At 32.8% G+C, this 19,887-nt stretch overlaps 2 protein-coding genes across 5 annotated transcripts; one reads left to right on the top strand and one right to left on the bottom strand.

The window, feature by feature from the left end:
- The first annotated feature begins 1,624 nt into the window (after window positions 1-1,624).
- LOC108781718 (uncharacterized) lies at window positions 1,625-10,125 on the top strand. The gene is made up of 14 exons (XM_018549778.1): window positions 1,625-1,755; window positions 3,490-3,686; window positions 4,244-4,385; window positions 4,494-4,590; window positions 4,707-4,901; window positions 5,294-5,446; window positions 5,536-5,812; window positions 5,906-6,181; window positions 6,253-6,460; window positions 6,585-6,772; window positions 6,869-7,161; window positions 7,743-7,976; window positions 8,601-8,783; window positions 9,748-10,125. The coding sequence occupies exons 1-14, from the start codon at window positions 1,625-1,627 to the stop codon at window positions 9,904-9,906; spliced, it is 2,733 nt and encodes a 910-aa protein (XP_018405280.1). The 3' UTR covers window positions 9,907-10,125.
- On the bottom strand, window positions 9,890-15,274 carry CSN6 (COP9 signalosome subunit 6). 4 transcript variants are annotated; one of them, XM_018549780.1, is made up of 6 exons: window positions 14,820-15,274; window positions 13,720-14,003; window positions 13,450-13,615; window positions 13,166-13,359; window positions 12,915-13,058; window positions 9,890-9,966 (listed from the first exon to the last, which is right to left on the bottom strand). In XM_018549780.1, exons 1-5 carry the CDS (start codon window positions 15,037-15,039, stop codon window positions 12,918-12,920), a joined length of 1,005 nt encoding a protein of 334 aa, XP_018405282.1. In that variant the 5' UTR covers window positions 15,040-15,274; the 3' UTR covers window positions 9,890-9,966; window positions 12,915-12,917. The 4 variants fall into 4 exon arrangements, with proteins under 4 accessions (XP_018405282.1, XP_018405284.1, XP_018405283.1 ...); XM_018549782.1 differs by having other exon boundaries at window positions 9,912-9,963; XM_018549781.1 differs by having other exon boundaries at window positions 9,920-9,974.
- Between the last annotated feature and the right edge of the window lie 4,613 nt (window positions 15,275-19,887).

Below are 19,887 nucleotides of genomic sequence, written 5' to 3'. Positions count from 1 at the left end.
CCAGCCAACCCTCCGGCCTGCGCCTGCGTGCGTGACCAGGCGTTTTCTTCTCGAGAGGGAATACGAATGATGACGCTTTAGACGCGTGGGATAAGATCGCGAAATAATCGACGTAATGAGAAAATCCGGATTCTTTTGCATTCAATCTACTAGATGTTTAAAACATTGTGGAATCAATAGTTTAAAAAAATATAGACGTGTTCAAAATTTTTAAGACTTCAGCATCTGTGATCTAGCTGTACAATTTAAAATTTGGAAGAGTACTTAGAAATTCTAGAATTAAAAAAATCCAAATCCTTAAGAGCTATTTATATATCGAGTTATCAGTATAATTACTATTTAAACATCGAGAGTTTGCGCGAAATTAAAAATCGGAATTTAATATCTTAAACGTACTTAAAACTTTAAGGCTATAGCATCTGGGATCTGATTGTGCGATCAAGACACGAAAGGCCAATTACAATCGAGACTAAATGTTTAATCATTATTAATCCTTAATACACGATTGGATTATTCATGTCCTGTGCATTTTTTAAATCTAGGAGTGTTTGGCTAAATAATGATCTGTATCTTTTTTTTTTTTAAATACACAAATTTATAAATTCTCTTTAAAGATGTTAAAATATATACATATAAGAATTATTTTTTATAATTTTTGTATATATTTGTAAGAGATGATAAAAATTAATCCAGGATACGAACCATCCATCGTATGCAATAAAAGACCGAAATATTAATAATATTATCATACACACACATTACAATATATTAAAATGATGATTAATTTAATTTGTGATATTATTTTAGTTTCAGTTTATATTTGCGTTTCAAGTCTATAATTGAAAAATATCTCAATAAACGCAAAAAAAACAGTAACATTACATTAATGTTATAATTGTACTTTTATCGACATAACTGTTATATACAATGTGTTATATTTACGTTAAATGTGAAATTGTAACATTGATGTTATATTACTGTTAATTAGTATTCACATCGAAGTATTTAAAATTTACATATAAACATTATTAGGCACTAAAATCTGATCTCGATCATATATTGCCTTTCTTTATTTAAATAATTTAGTCATTTTGCAGTCTTGTTTGACTTATTATATATATATATTAAAATCAGGAATTTTAAAAGTATAATAAGGATTTAAGAATAACATAGTTATTAACATGAGAATACTCATTAAGCTACGATTGGTTTCGATTTGAATCATATAGTCAAAAAGAAATTTTGTCAATTGATTATTAAATAAATCTATGAGTCGTGTACTATAAACGCATCAGATGATTAGGAACGGGAGATTTATGAGTAGGGAGGGGACCGATTATGACTTTCCCTCGACTAGTTTTATTTCACGATCGCGCTACTTTGGCGCGTCCATTTCGCGTAACTTTGACATATCACGCCACGACAGTAAATTCAAATCGATCAGCGTATTTCCAAAGTATACCCGTCTAGCTGGATGCATGAAAAATTGCACATTGTACTAACTTCCGAAAGATCCATTCGACGCGTCTTTCTAACGAGGACTGTAACCCCATCTAAGTAAGGCGGTGGTCACACCGCTTAAATTATACATTCCGATTATTTTTCTGTACCTCACAGATCCACAATGGCTCTAGTAATGTTACCGTGTGATCTGCCTTGGTGGCCAGCTATTGTAAAGCAATTGGACAAGGCCGCCTCGGCTAAAAACTCCGAGGACCTAGTAGACGTCATGCAACGATTGCATGACATGTGCAAGTACGACTCGCATAATTACTTATCTTTTCATTCTCATCGCCTCTTAACGCATATCATGTTTTTATATTTAATATTATATATATTTAAAATACTTGCTTTTCTTAATTAAATTCTGTTCTAGAGTAATGCTAGGTAATTATCTAGAATAACGAACCATCCTCCGATGACCTTGACATACGTTGTCGTGACCCTGAGTAACCTTCCGCAGGTTTTACTTGGCGGTCAACTCTCGTTAAAAAGTTATTAGCAAAAAAAGTTTCAAAAAGAACGTACTATTCCTACTATATATATATATATATAGGATATGAAGTACCATTCTACACCTCTTCTTGCTTACAAACGTTTAATTTTCCACGCGATAAACAAGAGCTATTTCACACCAAAAAATAGGTAGATTTCGCCCCCTCCGTAAGAGAGGGTGACGAAATCTACCGCATTCACGCATACACTTTACAACATAAAGCGACATGGAAGTTGCGAGCTCCAGAGGAAGAGATTGGGTGAGAGTCGCTTCGCGTGAAAGCAATAGTTCCGTCCCCTCTGTGGGGGGGGCTCCACTACTATAAAAAATAACTTAACCCAACCTATTTGTTGATGTGAGGTAGCTCTCACTTCACGTAAAAAGTCACAACCCATGTGTAACAGTACAATCATGAAAGTGCGTTCGCATGGAAAGTCACATGCCTGTACTGTTGCACGTGGGTTTCGACTTCCCACGCGAAACGAGAACTACCTCATACCAAAAGATGGATTGGGTTAGGTTATTTTTTACAATAGTGAAGCTCCCCCGTAGGGGGAGGGAAGCGGACCCTATTGCCTCTATACATTTTTCATTTTATTTAAGTGAATATTAAAGCAGGACATTTTTTTTTATTTAAGCAAAACTTTTTTTGTTAATAACTTTTTAACGAAGGACAGCTGCCGGCTAAAACCTTCTGAAGATCACTCGGGATCGTGACTTTGACCACATATGTCAATATATCATCGGAAGGTGGTCCGTTATTCTAATTACCTAATGTTACACGGAAAAAAACGGCTAAAATATCTAAAAATTTAACTATAATAGATACAGATCGGAAAATAATTTTATTAGACTGTCAAAATAATTACATGAGAATCTCAAATATGATGAACGATGCTGCAAAAATTTTTAACATTTTAGCAACAAATTTATCTTATATAATTATTTTTAAAGTTCAATAAAATTATTTTCAGATGTGTATCAAACTAAATTTTTAGATATTTTAATAAAACCATTTTAATATATCGCTTCTTTACTTTAAAAGTGACATAACTAAAAAAACTTTTAAATTATTACCACGAATGAGTTAAGTAAACATTATCCTACAAAATCAAACATCAAAAGTGAACTAATTTAATTAAAAAAAAAAAATTGTCATAACACAGAAAAGTTGATTTAAAATAATCTGTAAAATCGTCGCAATTAAAAAATAATCGGTTTTTTTTTAACAGTTGTGAAACCAAAATGACAAAAATAATATCTTATTAAAAATATCTTCTTTTTGCTGATATTATTTTGATTAATCAATAATCTTCCGATAGATTGAAAAGCAATTTTTTCTAGAAAACTTATAATTTTGTAAATCACTTTTGAAGTAAAAGAGCGAATGTAAGACGGAAAAATGGATTTGATAAGCAATTAATTATATAGTATATACGATAAATAATAATTACTTTTACGGCACATTGAAACATGCAATACATTTGTTTCAGTATAAGCCTCGATCCCGAGGAAGATGTGCAAGACGCCGACCTATTCTCCATGTTGGGAACCTTCCTAGATAATGATCTCGATCTTGCGGAACGGGAGCAAGTGTTCACGAAGACAATACCGCGAATAGTGGAACAGGCAAAGGCCTTAAAATCTACAAAACCCCCCCAAGGCTTACATTTTAGTCTCCAACAGCAAGGTATCGCAAGATTCGGCATTCTTCAAAATATTTTAATCATATTAAACAGTACCTTATTATTAAACTATTTTTAACAATCTCGAAAATCGGTATTTCTAAAATATTTATTTATTTATTCTGTGTGGTGAAAATTTTTCTTAGAATTCTTCACATAATTTTTTTCATAACTTTTATACATAAAAATATAAAAAATTTTCACAATTTCTGTACAATTTCACAACATTTAAGAAAATTCTCAAATTTTTTAATACAAATTTTTATACGATTGGAACACTTCAGAAATAATGAGAAAGTTCGCAGTTTTTTTTAGAATTCTTTATGTAAACATACATAAATACGTGAATTCTGAGATATATATTTTATGATTTTTCAGTCTGTAATTTCCAAAGAATACTCAAAATCTGTATAGAAAATTAAAATATTTTTCAGAAATATTTATAAATGTCAAATATAAAAATCTTTTAAAAGTATTATGAGAAATTATGAATGTTTTTTTTCATAATTGTAAGATATACAAGTAGATTTCGATGATACAAAAATTAATTCACTTTACGTAGGCGACAGCGTCGAGTACAGTTACGCCTTCGTCTCCTCCTTAATCGCGAACGCGTTCTTTTCAACGTATCCGAAGAGAACAGCGAAGACTCATCCCACATTGCGCGATTTCAACTTTACAAACTTTTTCAGACACCTCCACAAGTGAGTGACTCCCGCAAGCACATCATCAATTCGTTAAAGAAATAATCTACTACTTTGAGTTTAATGGAAAAAGTGAGATGAGTTTTTAAATATTTTATCGTTTTTCAGAAACGCACAGAAAGCCAAACTCAAAAGTATTTTTCATTATTATAATTATCTCGAGACGGAGCATGCACTCGATGGTCGTCTAATCATCTCTAGACAGGTATACAATGCACACGATTAAATTGATATTTAAAAAAATTCTTATTTCAAATTTTGAAATCGTTTCCCTCTCATTTTTTTTATAAAGTGAAAATAAAATTTATTAATTTCGCGCAGGTAATGACGGCTAAGCAATGGCTGACCATTGAAGATTGGTTGGAAAGTAACGTACCTCTATGTCCACTTACGATACGTCACGAGGGACGGTTGGAACGAGTTGAGGCGGAATCAAAAGTACTGCAAGTTTGTTTCGCGAATGCTAAAATTGGCGGCGGCGTGCTGGATGGCGACGTCACGCAGGAGACTGTACATGTAACTAATTAGAAAAAATTATAATCATAATTATAATTCTTACACATCGAGAATCTTCTTAATTATATGTCAATATTTTTTGGTGAACTTAGAACTTAAAAAAAGATGAATACGCAAGTTGTTTAGGCTTTATTTTACGATTTTTAATAAATTAGAAAAAAATTTGCTAAGTATTCTCTTTCAATCAATTTTTAAAGAAAAACTTAAAACTATCTATATGATATAAAGATCATAGAAGCAAAAAAATTGATTTAAATAAATTCGTCTTCACCTGTCTTGGAATTATTTTTTTTGTTTAAACTCCAGATTCACTCTTCAATATATTAATATATATATATAATTAGAATTAATGTGTATATCAAATCGAGATTACAAATCTGATTTTTTAATAGGTAGCGACACATCCGGAGATGCTCGCTGCGATAATATCCGTCGAGGCCTTAGAAGACAACGAAGTACTAATAATCGAGGGTGTCAGGCATATGTCGAGGATAAATGATCCGCGGCATAAGGCGATATTCGAGGGTATCTCGAAGCCGAACGTGGTGAGTGAAGTGCGGGATCTCGGATTCGCGCGGATTTTCACGCTATCTGCGATGGGAAGGCAAACAATCGTACAGTTTTCCGAGCGCAGGTAACGGTCTGCTGCATAGATCCCGAGGACTACTCGCGATTGCCGTTGACGCAGTTCGAGGAGGACAATATCTTGAGGGAGATGAACAAGTCTCTGCTGGGATTTCGTCAGAGATATATGCCCAGTAGCCCCACGGATCCGATCAAGAATGAACCGGAAGCGGAAATCGGCCTGGGCTCCCGCAGATTATCGCCGATCGGTGAGAGCTTTAGCAGCACCCCGCCGGAAATGGAAGGCGAGGATAAAGTTTTCGCAACGAGCAATAATTCCAAGACAGGTGGGAGATCGCGCATAATTTCCCGTCTATAATAATTCGCTAAAATCACTGTCTTTTGGCATCTACAACTTGCATTTTCTTCTATAGATATAGATAAACAGGTTCTCCACGATGAACGACACAGATTGGAGAACGTGACGGAAGTGCGTAGCAGGCCTAACGGTAAATCGATGAGACCGCCTAGTCCTCACAAAGTGTGCAAGGACGCGAGTTACACAAACCGAAAGAACAGATTCATCGTGCTTGGATCTAGCGGTGAGGTACTGCCGGTGACACGACAACTCGGCCAGATGTCGGTCTACAGTAGTTGCAACAGTCAGAGCACCGACAGTTTCCACAGCGCTAAGGAGACCATCGACGAGGAACCTGGTATGCATACGATTCTGGGATAATTTAAAGAGAAAAAAAAATGTGTTTTCTATTGACCGAACGATTTTCAGAGGAAGAGGAGCAGAAAGTGACCAAATGCTACAGCACGCAATTAGATACCCCCGAGAGGAGAGGAACCTTCGCGCAGCGATTGAAAGATGCTCTTAAGCGAGAGAGTACGGCAACGGGGGTGACTTCCTCGAACACTTCTTCCAGCGAGAGCAGTTATGCCGTTGGTATAAGCGTCAGCGGTAGCCACGTCGGCGATCAAGATATCAAGTGAGTCGACATTTATTTTTATAAAACAAACATTGGCGCAACGCTAGACTACATAACACCATTTTTTTTTTCAATACTTTTCATGTATCATTTGAATTGACTTTTACCGAACTTAACTTTGTAGGTTGAGAAGAGGAGGTTCAAGGGGTTTCGTTTTGCGGGACGAAACGGTGGACGAAGAGTTCCTGAAGGAGTCTCTGGAAGCAGAGCAAAAGTGGCTTGGCCGATTTCGGCAGAGTCAGGGACCCATGTTCCAAAGGAAAGACACGAGCGCGAGCAGCAAGTACAGCTTCAGTACCGAATACAATTCTGGCGAGTATAATTTGATAAAGATTGCTTACGCACGATATGATGTTTGTTTCCGGTGAGGATAAACCAAGTGAAAAACTGAAACTTTCATGCGCGTAGATTTCTGTTCCGAGCTAGAGGAGGTCTACGAGCAATTGTCAAAGTGGCTGGAGGATCCAATAGTGGCGGACGAGAACCGGGAATTAGATGCGAGAGATCGGGCGGTTGTACGGTTCGCTGGTTCACTTTTGAAACGTGCTTTGAGTGAATCGTTCGCCGGCGTGCCGGTCCAAGAGGGTGAACCGCAGCCGTTCATCGACGCCAACGACGTAAATCAGCAGCACAAACTGGCCTTAGCTGTGAGGAGCCTCAGCTTGGAGCTTGCTCGACAGAAAAATCGGAGACAGCAATCAGTAAGAAACAAGTTCGACTAAACACGTTACTTGCGAAAGAGATAACTGAATTAGTAGAAAGTAGAGCTCTGAATATCCAAAGCTTTAGTAGAATAGAAGCTCAAGTTTTTATTTCCTCGCGAGAAAATTCACTTTGTAGAAATAATCACGAATACGATCGTGACTTCTTTGATTCCTGGAAGGAAGCACTTAAGAGAGGATAACTTCCCAATTAATTACTAAAAGTAATATAATATCAATGTTATTAATATATCAATTGATATTATACAATATTACTTTTAGTTAGTGTTGGTTGAGTCATTGCTTCATTGCTTCAATCAAGTCAAAACTGCTTTCTTTTAGATTAGAACAAACTTGATAAGCTTTTAACAGATCCTTCATTTGTGATAAACATACAGACACACTTGTATTAGTAAAAACATACCGATATATTTTCGAAATATACCTTCGTTATGAGCAGTAAGATGGAATGAGAGACAGTCCGAATCGATTTGATCAAGCGAAGCTAATCTAACGCAAAATAATCGGTAAAAGAAAATAAGTTTCGAGTTTGGACTATAGGTAGCCGAAATGCTATACAGGTGTCCGAATTCGAAGAATACGTAGATCGCTATGAGGACGCTTCGTGCGAGTTAAGAGAAGCGAAGGACGTACAACGTAGGAAACTTTGGGCTGTTACGTTCACGTCGGAAGTGTTCCAAACGTTAGTCGATGATCATACGACCATACGCCTGTCTACATCGCCCATGTCCGAATCAGGACAGACGGCGAACGAGCGTGAAACGCGCGAAGCGAGCACGCTCGGTGTCTCGCAGGTGATTCTGATGATTTAATCGCATCACGTGCATAATCGCATGAGACAGCAACTGTGTTCTATCCGTTATTTAAAATCGCTTGGATAAAGAGCACTTTCTATGGCTTGGGACTCTTCGGCCAAGATGTAACTCGTCGGGATAAGACTGTCTGACGTGTCTTAATTTCTTCTATTTTTTAAATTCTCTTTCTGTTTCTTGACTTGATGCATGACACGCGGATTGAGATCAGCATCTTCCTCGCATTCAAAATCCTTAGAGAACTAATATACATTTATCTGTCTCTCAGTCTATCCGATTTACAGTTCTTCATGCACTCACACATTTCTCGTTCTTTTGTTCTATTTGTTATTAACCACCAGGAGCGAAAATACTGCCCGTATACATTCCTTCTCTCTATCGTTACGATAAGGCAAAATTCTCCATGTGAACTAAAACGATAATAACCGTTTAGCTTTGTATGTTACGTGTATCTCTAGAAATGTTAATAACGTTCGATAATTACGTTCCCAACGGCAAATATTTAAAAAATCTTTACTAATTATATATATTATATATCAAGAAACGTCAATTGACGTGTGTGCACGGCGACAAAATTTATAATAGATTGTCTTATTATGTGCGTAGTTGCCGCATGAAAATAGTCCCCAGGGAGGATGTTTATTGCCTGTGGCTACCGGCAACTGGGGATGCGGGACTAGACTGAAAGGCGATCCGCAACTGAAACTCGTTATTCAATGGCTCGCTTCCTCCTTGGCAGGCACACCAAGATTAATCTATTACACCTCTGGCAATCCCAGTCTATCCAAGGTGAAGGAAACGATATTATTCAATTTATTGTCTAATAGTCAGGGTGTTTACTGTGTAAAAAAATTCCGCGAACATTACTATTTTCAGGTATTTTTTCAAAATTTCAGATGAAATTAGAGATTTAAAAAATCTAACTTCGAAATAAATTAGAGCAAACAACTCAAACTATAAAAATTAGTAGAAAACAGAGATTCTACAAAATTTATAGTATATAGGAGAAGGTACTGCAATATATACATACAGCATTTTAATTAGCTACTCTATTCTGCCGAGTATTGTTTTCTACTGTTACTTATTTTCTTTCATAAACTCGCAAGATACACGAGAATGTACATGAATATATGCAGATGTGTGCCATGTTTATTGCTAACTGATTGTTAATATTTTGTACCATCTAGAAGAAATAATGAAAGAAATCAATGTTTTCGAAAACAATTTAAATTAAAAATAAAATTCCAAACATTTTTCTGAATCCCAAAAAAATTCTATAAATATTCCTGGATTGTCAAGAATAAAAAAACAATTTCTCTAAAAATTTTAAATTTTTTCAGATAGTAAACGTCTTACTAATGATTCATACTATACTTATATAAAGTTATATAAGAAAAGCTATATAAAACTATATAATAGTACATTGTGTAACGCGTGGGGGCTAGTGTTATGGCGCGAAGGGCGCGAAAGCACGAGCGTACGCGTGACAAAAAAAATTATAAAGCATCTAAATGCGATGGCACATTATAATTAATTTTGACAATGAAACAATATATTATACATAGTATTCTATTAAATAACAATATGACAATATTATTATAGACTATTTAACCGTTTAAAATATTTATATGCTTTTACATTTAACTTTGCTAATTTTATGTATAGCAGCTGTTAATGCATCAATCTAGTGTAGTGCAAATAACCGAATTCATTATATAACTATTCATCGTTCTAGCTAAAATTTCTATTTCAGTTAGACACTGTAAGCAGAGTTCTGATAGATAGACGTTGGTCAGTGGGTGATCTTGCCGCCGCGACGTTGAGGTATGCTATGCACGCGATCGAGGAACGGATGGAAGGAAAGAATAGTCTCTTCGAGGAGATCATCGGTATGGATAAATCGAGTCCTTAGCCCGATTCGATGCTGTCCGTTCTGGTGGACGTACTGGCTACCATGATCGAAGACAGCCTACTGAAAAACTAATAATGTATTACTACATACTCTTCCGAGAAAGGGACATACAAAAGGAAAAGAACTGAACGAGTACTTGACTGTAGTTGGACGCAAAATCGATAATTAACCCTAATTCGTAGTATTAGATAAAACATATTATACGAGTTTTATTTTGGCAAAAGAGAGATTAATCCGGTTTTATTTTTTTCTCTTTTGTTCAAACTACTATTCTCATCTAGCATATCAAAATGATATCAGACAAACTCGCACAATTCGTTGTACAAGGCAATATATCAAATAGGAAAAAAATAGATAGTCGCTGCGATATTTTTTAGTCTATGTATGTAGCGTATCGTGCTGTCGAATCAAGTTATATTATAGGAATCATCTGTGTCACATTTCCGCAAGGTAATGGAGAAAAAACAGCGTGATATCTCGGAAGTTCAGTTGTTATAAATGTCACGTCATCGTAAGAGTGGCAAACTCACTGCAATTAGAAATCTTATAATAAGAGTTTGGCCAAAGCGGATAAAAAATAGGGGATAGATAGCTATCTGTTTTTCTTTCCTTGTTTTTCTCACTTTCTCTCACTTTCCAAAAATGTACGAAGCTATTCGAACTATACACCAAATGGATCACAAGTGTTGATCAATCAAAAAGACTGATTCACTTTAGCCAAATTTTTATTACAGGGTCTTTATCTGCAATCATAACGGTCTAGTCATGTACGAAAGGTCAATTCTAATTTTACTTCGTACAGAATGAGTGACTGATAATGCAGTTACATGCAATAACTAATGAGGCACAATATACTAAACTATATTTTGTACAATAATATTTTTAAGTCGTTCTATGTTTTAAGTCGAAGTATATATATATATATATATATACATACATACATATATATATATATATATGCGAATAGATTTTTAGAGGGAAACTTTTAGTATTTTATAAAAAATAAAAGATTATATTATATAGACGATTTTTTTATGAAGATAAAACTTGTGTGTATACATAAGTCGCTACTATGGAATCATAAATTGGGGTATAAAGAATAGGTAATATGGCCTACAAAGGAAAAGGTATGCTTGGTAGTATGTAAATCAATTAAAATGAGGTCTTCCATTATTAAAGCAAAAACGTGTGAAAGTATCCTATGATTTGTATATGTATACTCTCGCTGTACTTCTCAGTCTAAGCAATGATAAGAGTGTTAAAAAAAAACATAGTATAAATATATAAATATATATATATATATACACATATACACACATATATACATATATTTATATATGAAGTATATATTAATAAAGAACTGTGCCTAGTTTTTCTCATGGAAATTGGGATTCGGGTGAACAGCATTGAGACATGGCTAGAATTATATGGTATCAAAACAGAATCAAAAAGTTCTATAAGCACAACCTTGTAACATAATTCCTTTAAATACTAGAACTGTCCGCAGCTATTATAAATATGTATTATACTATGTATTACTGATCTTATCAGTTTTCTCTGCGTTCAGGGTATTTCTCCGCGTACTTCTCCGCGGTAATCATGATTAGTTATACCAAGATCAGATTTGTCGTTATCAATGGCATCTTAAAATTTGCTTCGAATTAATCGATTATATATCCAATCGATTTTTCATTTAAAGACTGATTTTCAAAATACCACCGCTATTTACTACACCTGTTCTATGATCATATCAGATGCTGACGCTGAGCATTCAGAGAAGACTGCACATCTTATGTTGGATCGATTGTACAAACCAAATATGTTTCAATTAGTCCACGAATAAAATCTGAATCGCAAATTGCTATATTTATATTGTTAGATGCATATGAATTAAAAGGGTTTTTAGTATTGACAAAAAATAATTTAGCAGGTGGCTACTGTCAATATTTTACAGATAAATCATGTTTGAGATGACAAATCTTGCTAATTATGGCATTATATATAATCATAACGCTATTCTCGTCAAAGCTCGAGTACAATCCAGGTACATAAATCGTATTCGCTATCATATACCGTAGAACCTGACAATGAAGGAGCTCGAGATAGTGCAAATATTGCTCTTGCAAAAATGAATGTTGTACGGTTAGGTGTTGCGCGTATGTGATGACAGTCATGTGGTTTGTTTTCTGTTCCTGCACTAAACCATTCTCTTTCTCGCTTTCGATAAATATCAAACATATACCTATCTCATTTAAAGTTTCAAAAGTGTACACTAATTCAGCCACAGAAAACAGACTTATGATATCTGGGATATCCCTAATACTTTAACAAAGATATCCATATGCCAGCAAAAGCAATAACGATATTTTTTCTAGTTTTAGAAAGTTTCAATGAGAAAGAAGTAACTGAAGAGGGAAAAGGTGTCAACTTAAAACAAAGAATACTTAAAAACGGCGTTCAAATTGGCAATTAAAACCTTTTTTTCGTATTATGCGAGTGCCTACTATCAATTAATATGATTTATGACTGTTCACTTAGAACCTAAACTAGACATATTTCTTTGTATCACAAGATGTTCTAATTTGTAATATAAATTTTTTTCTTTTTTTTTATAATATAATTTGACTAAATATTAAATCGATGTTAACATAAAGCAAAAATCTCTTGAAACGCATCACAGTTTTTATTAATATCACACGTTATTGTTAATTGAAATGTGTTAAAACATACCATTTATACAAGACAGCATTTAATAAATATTACTTCTGAATGATATTAACGATATAATGTATATTTCGGGTGGTTCTTACTCTCTATCATTTGCTATTACATTTTATTTCAAAAAGACTGCTATGTAACTTCTTTACTTTATTTATATTCGATACAACGTACCTCTAGAAGTACTATCCCTCGATTAAGTTGGCTGTTTAAACTTTAATCCTGAGTTTGATACTTAGTTATCTAAGAAGTAAAAAAAGACATGTATAAAAACAATAGAGTCTATTTACATATCAGAAGAAGAGACTTCGTAGACGTCGTCCTACGCCTTGTCTATCGTACAGGATATTAAATTTGTTTACAAATTGATTTATATTATTACAGCCTTTAGTTATGATACCGAGATACGTCATCAAGCCAAAATCATTGCATTGCTAGAAACATAAAAGTATATTAGATTAAAACAACTAATTAACAGAACTGCATTTTTATAGCGTGTTCTTTTAAATGTATATATTAATGAATGTAAAGATATACTAACATTATAAAAGTCAGCCTTGAATTTTGGATTGTTCAGGACAGGCAATCGATGACTCAAAGAACATGCCGCCCGAAGAACCTCATGGTTTCCTTTTAATTCTCCATTTTGGACCGCTTGTACATATCTTAGAACGAGTTTCACCCTCGCGTGCAACATTTTGATGGCACTATGTTGCGCCGTTAAGTGTTCAGCCACTGAAATTAGATATTTAGATTATTTGCTGTTGATTTTAACAGTTTATCATAGTACAAAAGATATCTAAATTACATTGTTGTATTACTCACCTACTGAGCATTCACCTTGATCGTTGTTACACATCCTTTGTACATGATCGACTCCAATTCTCTCAGCTTCCTCTGTGGCTAACGTGTAAGTTAACGGAACAAATAACATGGTAGCCTCGCCGTTAACTAAGTCGATTACCGATTCATACATAGAGACAGATAAATGCTGCAACAATTAGTCTTAAATACTTTAATGTGTTTAAAAAGTAATAAAAAAAAAGAAAAAACATACTTTTTTACAGAAACATATTTCAATCAAAATAAATTTACCTCTGTGTTTTTTGGTCTTGGATCTAATTTCAGTAACACAGGACTTTCATTAATTTCGCAAAGTTGCTTGTGCACTCGAATGTCTTTCTCGGTAGGCATATCACCAGTTGTATACCACCCCAAAAAGTCCATTTCACTGAAAACTTGTTTAAACTGCTCCTCTTTTGTAGTATAATAATCCCTATCAATTATGACGTCATCGCCGATGCAATTGAACAGTAGCTCAAAGGAGTTCATAATTTCTATATTGCGACCCTTCTGCTTACCGATCAGAGCACCATACACTAAAAGTATTTTAATGTTAGAAACAATACTGATTCATAGAAAATTATTAATATTTATCAAATTTATGACTATATATGACCTCTGGAAATACTTTCACTGCATATTAACATCTTAAAATCATTTCAGATTTATATTGGTCCACACTTATGTGTCATTTTTATCAATAAATATGTTTATTTATTTCTGAGATTCTATAGTATATGTAACATAAAAACAATTTGCTAAATACAGATATATCTATAAAAGTATGAAAATAAATATATATTATCTTATATAATTAATACATAATGTCATAACTTTTAGAATATAATTAAGTCCCTATTCAGTAACTCTTAACGACAATAACAATATTATTACATTATAGTTATACAAGTTTTATTCGTGGTAAAAAAAAACTGTATAAGAACTATTGATGTATACAATTTTCTATCAAACTTATACCCATATTCATAATCAAGCCTTAAATTTAAGACTTCTTTACGTTAATCTTCAAATGCTTTACGAATTATTTTATTGTTTATTGAGCATCTAAAGATAAATTTAAGAAAGCCTTAAGTATAAGGTCTGACTGAATACGGGCCTTAATATAACTCACTAATCATTTCATCTTTGTTTAATTTTGGCATACAGCAAGAATACAAAAATTCACTGTTACACTATGTCATCTGTTTTTTGCTGGAAAGCATCTAATATAATGACATTGATATTGTCGTTAAAGAGTTACAGAATAGCAGCCTTAATTGGCAATGTACACAAATGTTTGCATCCACTATTGGATTTGTGTCGTAGGTTAATTATTGAAGGAGAAACCTTACCCAACTGATCGCTGCCTTCTTGAGCTCTGAGCCTGGTCCAATGCTCACTGACGTTCATGATCACCAGCGGATGTAAGCTGATAGATACGGAGCCGATGGTGCCCGAAGATGCCATGACTTTAACACTTCCGGACATCCTCGGTGTCCTGTCGAAGGTGTCCTCATCGATTTCCATCGCCGTTGGTTCGTTTGTATTTTCTTCAGGCACGTCGACCTCCATGGCGTTTCCCGGTCGTTTACGTCTTTGCTGACTTTGCGTAATCCGTGAAAACTAGTGCGGAGGTTCCAGACAAAACGAGAGACAGAGAGGAGCAGACGACAATATTCCGTAGAAACTAATTGGAACTAATCAAGGAGAATCCCCTGAAATTACCGAGATATCTGTCGTGCGACGAGCAAATCAGGGCCGAAAGCGATCCAATGCGGACGGCCATCTGTGATCTGCGGCCATCGCGTCGATCCCTTCTCATCGAGAAAGTAAAGTCGAGTTGCGTCGAGAAAGAGAGATCGATATCTCGAGACATGTCGACCATTCCGTGCAAGATTTTAAAAGCCTAAAATGCGTCGTTTACAATGAACAGTAGCAGTATAGTGGCACAGTGATAGTGGATTAAAGGAGTAGGCATTTTTGGCTATATAGGATTAAGATCTCGAGAGCCAATCAATGAACGTTATTCACTTCAATTATACACAGGTGATGAATGTTAAATAAAAAATAGTATTAATTGGTATATAACAATTATAGATTTGTGAAAAATTGGAGCTTTGTGTTATTCGCAATGGAATCAGATATTAATACTTCAACGACGTGCTATTCAGACGAAGATATCTATTTCGCGAAATATTTACTATAGTGATCACGAAGAATTTTTGAATATACTCGGATGTGGCCATCAGAGCTTAGACTCATAACCTATTTAAATAATTTTTATGTTCTCCGCTGAAGTACAAAATACAAGAATTATCTTAAAAATATCATTTTTCAAATTAGAGTATTTCAAGTATTTCATATATGAGACAGAGCACGTATTTGAAAAAAATGATATTTTTAAGACAATTCTTGTATTTTGTACTTCAGCAGAGAACAAAAAATTTCCTATTTTATATAATATTTTATGGTATATTATATAAAAATATTTTTTATTTTAGTATTAATAACTAAAGATTAAAAGTATTTTATATTTCATATTTCAAATACTATAGGATTGACAATTAATCTTATTATTTAAATTAGGAAATACATGAAACTTTCAACATTTTAATTTTAAATACAAAATATGTAGTATTTTTATGTACTCAGTAGAACGTGTAAAGCCTAATCGAGTCTTGAAAACAAGTTGTTAATGTTTATTATATTGTGTGAATTTATATACTGCGTATGTAGTCTTCGCAATCTTATTTTTCATAGATTCTAAATTATTACTCTAATATTAAATTTTAATATATGTCTTTCAACATATTATTAAGATCTAATAAGATGTTATAGGTATCAAAAATTTGTTAGATTGATTCTCAATTTAACTAAGTGATATTACTGCGGTAGTGAATATGTATGCGTCAATGCTGAAAATCTATCAGCGTCGCGGGGGGGGACTACATACGCAGTATATAAATTCACACAATATAATAAACATTAACAACTTGTTTTCAAGACTCGATTAGGCTTTACACGTTCTACTGATTTTTAAAAATCATACGAGTCAATTATTATCATCTTTCATTATATTTTATGTACTCGTACTGAAGTACAAAATATAAAATAAAGTATGGTTACATATAAGAGATTCTTTTGTACATGTAAAGTTAAATATAAAAAGTTTGATCGCATCTTATATTATAGAATTTACATTTTTAGCACATAATTTTTTTTCAAAAAGAGGTACCTCTTATTATCAAGTGATTTTTAAGTCTATAAGCGGAATCCCCCAAATAACATGCATGTTGCATAAGATATTTGAAAGATGTCTTATAAGAGGTACCTTTTTTGGTCTTTTACACGCGTATTTATAGTCAGACCTTATATTTAAGACCTGACTATAAGTTATAGAACATGTATTAGACATAAGACTTCTAAAAAACGTTTTATATGTTTTAGATATCTTATGCAACATAAATGTTATCTGGGCCATAGACGTTGTTTATGATTCGAGATGTTCTTAAGCTAGTGTGTAAATGCTGTAATTTTTTTCAAAAGAAGTTCTTTTGTCGTCATGTGATTTTTAAATCTACGTGTCACCGCATCTAGTACTATTTTCTCATATTAATTTTCAAAACTGAATAGCGATGATAATTAAAAAAGCTAAAATTATTATATATTTAATTCCATCATCATGAACAATTTGAGGGTATCTCTTGTTTTTTTTTAAATGGCAAATAAATTTATTATATTGTTAAATAATATATTTAAACATATAATAATTTTAGCTTTTTTAATTATCATCTATCCATTTTTGAAAATGGATATGAGAAGATATTATACAATTGATCAGATCACTGAACAGATCATTCTGAACCCCAAAACTTTTGTCTGAAATGCTTTTTTTCTAAAATGCACCGAGATAAAAGGAGTGTACCGGTGATTTTAGACATTCTGTATATATCAATATATGTATTATATATATATATATAAATTACAATTTTTGTAGGACTACAAATAAAATACTATTCTGCAACTGATGTTGAATTGGAGTTATTAGACAAATTCGAGACTATCATCGCAGAACAAGATATTAAATCACAAGCTTTAATTTACGTGGCAGGATACGTGGCCCATCGATTTCAATATAAATATCCACAATTGGTCTATAAAAATGATGATTGGTTATCGTGCATATCCCGAAACTGCATTTATCCTAGTGCTGAATTTTTGAAAGCTGCAGAAGTGACAGATGCAGAATTCCACAAATTTTATGGCAATTTTTTTAATCTTGAAAATAAAATATTAGATAAGTTGTATGCGATAGTTTGTATTATACTAATAAATTACAAAATACGTTTCCTCCTGAAGTTATCGCGTGTCTAGTAAGAACGAAAACATATATTAGAATTAGAAATATAAATAAAAAGATTACAATAAATAATAACCAAAAAAAGTTAAAACATATATATTCTTATTTAAAATCTATAACTTATTTATCTTTGTTTTACATATTATTTTATGTCAAATTGTTTATTTCTGTTCTGTACGTTATTTTATATATGATTTATATAATTTATTGTTTTTAAAATTGTCCTAAATATTTTATAATTTATATATAACTAATTTCCACTAAAAGTATCATGCTTTTATTATCAATTAATCTCCTACATTTAAAATACGCTCCTCTCCGAATGGGCCAGAACTGATTGGTTGAATTTCAAGCAACCTTCGCCATGTCACCATCATGCACAATATTTCACCTTATATTCTTTACATCATGCAAAACTGCGTGTCGCGTATGTGTGATTTTGGCATTTTAATTATAATGTCTTTAAGACTAAAAGTCGTCTTAAAGACGTCTTTCAGACACATTTAATAACCCTTAAAAGGATCTTGTGACGAACATCTAAAAGACGTCTCTTTTAAGACGTCTTTAAGTTGTCTTTTAGACATTCATGTTCTCTGGGATGCATCTTCATTTATATTTGTGTATAACTTCTCATAATATCAGTTTAACCTAATTTTTAAGTAACAATCTGAAAAGTAGAGATTTGAAGCTTTAAAATTCTTTTTTAAACATCTTGCTACAATGATTTTTCATTGAATTATCGCTGTTTGAATATATAAAAAAGTTCTGCTAAAATTTAGTGGCCCGTTTTTCTTGCCTGTGAGTATATAATAAATATTTTAATTAATATATACTATAAGGCAGATTATATTTAAAAACAATTGTATTTACAAACTTTTTTATAATAATGTGATTAAAATTACAGTAAAGACATCTGAGTCATATTATATTTTCCACGATTACAATTAAATTGCGATTCCTAACGTTAAAAACTAATAAAAACGCAAAATGGAATGAAAAAATTTATCCATTAACGTTACTTTCGTAAAAATTATAGTAAATAGATAACATCTGCATCATGACATTTTTATCCCAAACAATATTACAGAATTATTTAATTTTATATTGACAATCTACAGAAGGGGCAAAATGTTCTGTCATATATATGTTCATTAAATTATTATAGCGTTTTGACAATCTAAGCAGTCCCTGTCTTCTGTAATAATAGTAAAATAATATACATACGCTTCTTTTCCACATAATCCAAATATACATATACACACATATATATATGTATGTATAATAGCAGTAATAATATACATACGTTTCTTTTCCACATAATTCAAATATACATACATATATATGTATATGTGTGTATATGTATATTTAGATTATGTGGAAAAGAAACGTATGTATATTATTACTGTTATTATATATATACTATATATCATATATACATATTAACGTACATATTAACATATATATGACTAGCATTTGTCCTCAAGTTTCTTTGGATCTGAATATTTTTATAATAAAATGATATTAAAAAATACTTCAGTTGCGAAGTAGTTTTTTCTTTAGAACGTAACAACTTTGCAATATTCAGAAATCTTGATAACAATAATGCGACACTGATCTCTCTTTTCTTCTTCGATACATTACGGATGTAAATTATGAACTGAGTTCAAGAGACTCATTGATTGAGAGAATAGCGCTAAATATTATTGTTGTGTTCTTCTAAATCTAAATATCTGATTGAACAATCTAAAACACCAATAATAATGAGCTTGCACTTAACTGTTGAGATTAATGAACGCAGCCATTACTGATCCATTGACCAACAGACTGTATATTATAGGTATGTGTGCATAGCACAAAATACATAGATTATCACCGACATCACTTGGTTGAATTAAATACGAACTAAGCAGCGGATAGCTTATCGATTACCTTCTTTATTTCTTCTTCTGTTATTTCCCTCATAATTTTAGATATCAAGCAACAGAAATTAATTACGAAGGTGCTATTTACATAAATTGAAATAAATATCAATATTAATCTAGTAGTATCGATATTTTTAC

This window comes from Cyphomyrmex costatus, unplaced genomic scaffold (assembly GCF_001594065.2).
Source record: "Cyphomyrmex costatus isolate MS0001 unplaced genomic scaffold, Ccosl1.0 scaffold882, whole genome shotgun sequence".
In the NCBI taxonomy this organism is placed as follows: Eukaryota; Metazoa; Arthropoda; class Insecta; order Hymenoptera; family Formicidae; genus Cyphomyrmex; species Cyphomyrmex costatus.
Note: the sequence above shows the minus strand (reverse complement) of the source record. Positions and strands in the feature narration are given on the sequence as shown.

What these genes read in the sequence shown, in the direction of transcription:
- CSN6 (XM_018549780.1), bottom strand. Translation starts at nt 15,039, where the DNA reads ATGGAGGTCGACGTGCCTGAAGAAAATACAAACGAACCAACGGCGATG. An exon ending in AGAAGGCAGCGATCAGTTGG is followed by an intron (nt 14,004 to 14,819) that starts GTAAGGTTTCTC and finishes AAATACTTTTAG; the next exon opens with TGTATGGTGCTCTGATCGGT. An exon ending in CAAGACCAAAAAACACAGAG is followed by an intron (nt 13,616 to 13,719) that starts GTAAATTTATTT and finishes TAATTGTTGCAG; the next exon opens with CATTTATCTGTCTCTATGTA.
- LOC108781718 (XM_018549778.1), top strand. Translation starts at nt 1,625, where the DNA reads ATGGCTCTAGTAATGTTACCGTGTGATCTGCCTTGGTGGCCAGCTATT. An exon ending in GTCTAATCATCTCTAGACAG is followed by an intron (nt 4,591 to 4,706) that starts GTATACAATGCA and finishes AATTTCGCGCAG; the next exon opens with GTAATGACGGCTAAGCAATG. An exon ending in GACCATCGACGAGGAACCTG is followed by an intron (nt 6,182 to 6,252) that starts GTATGCATACGA and finishes AACGATTTTCAG; the next exon opens with AGGAAGAGGAGCAGAAAGTG.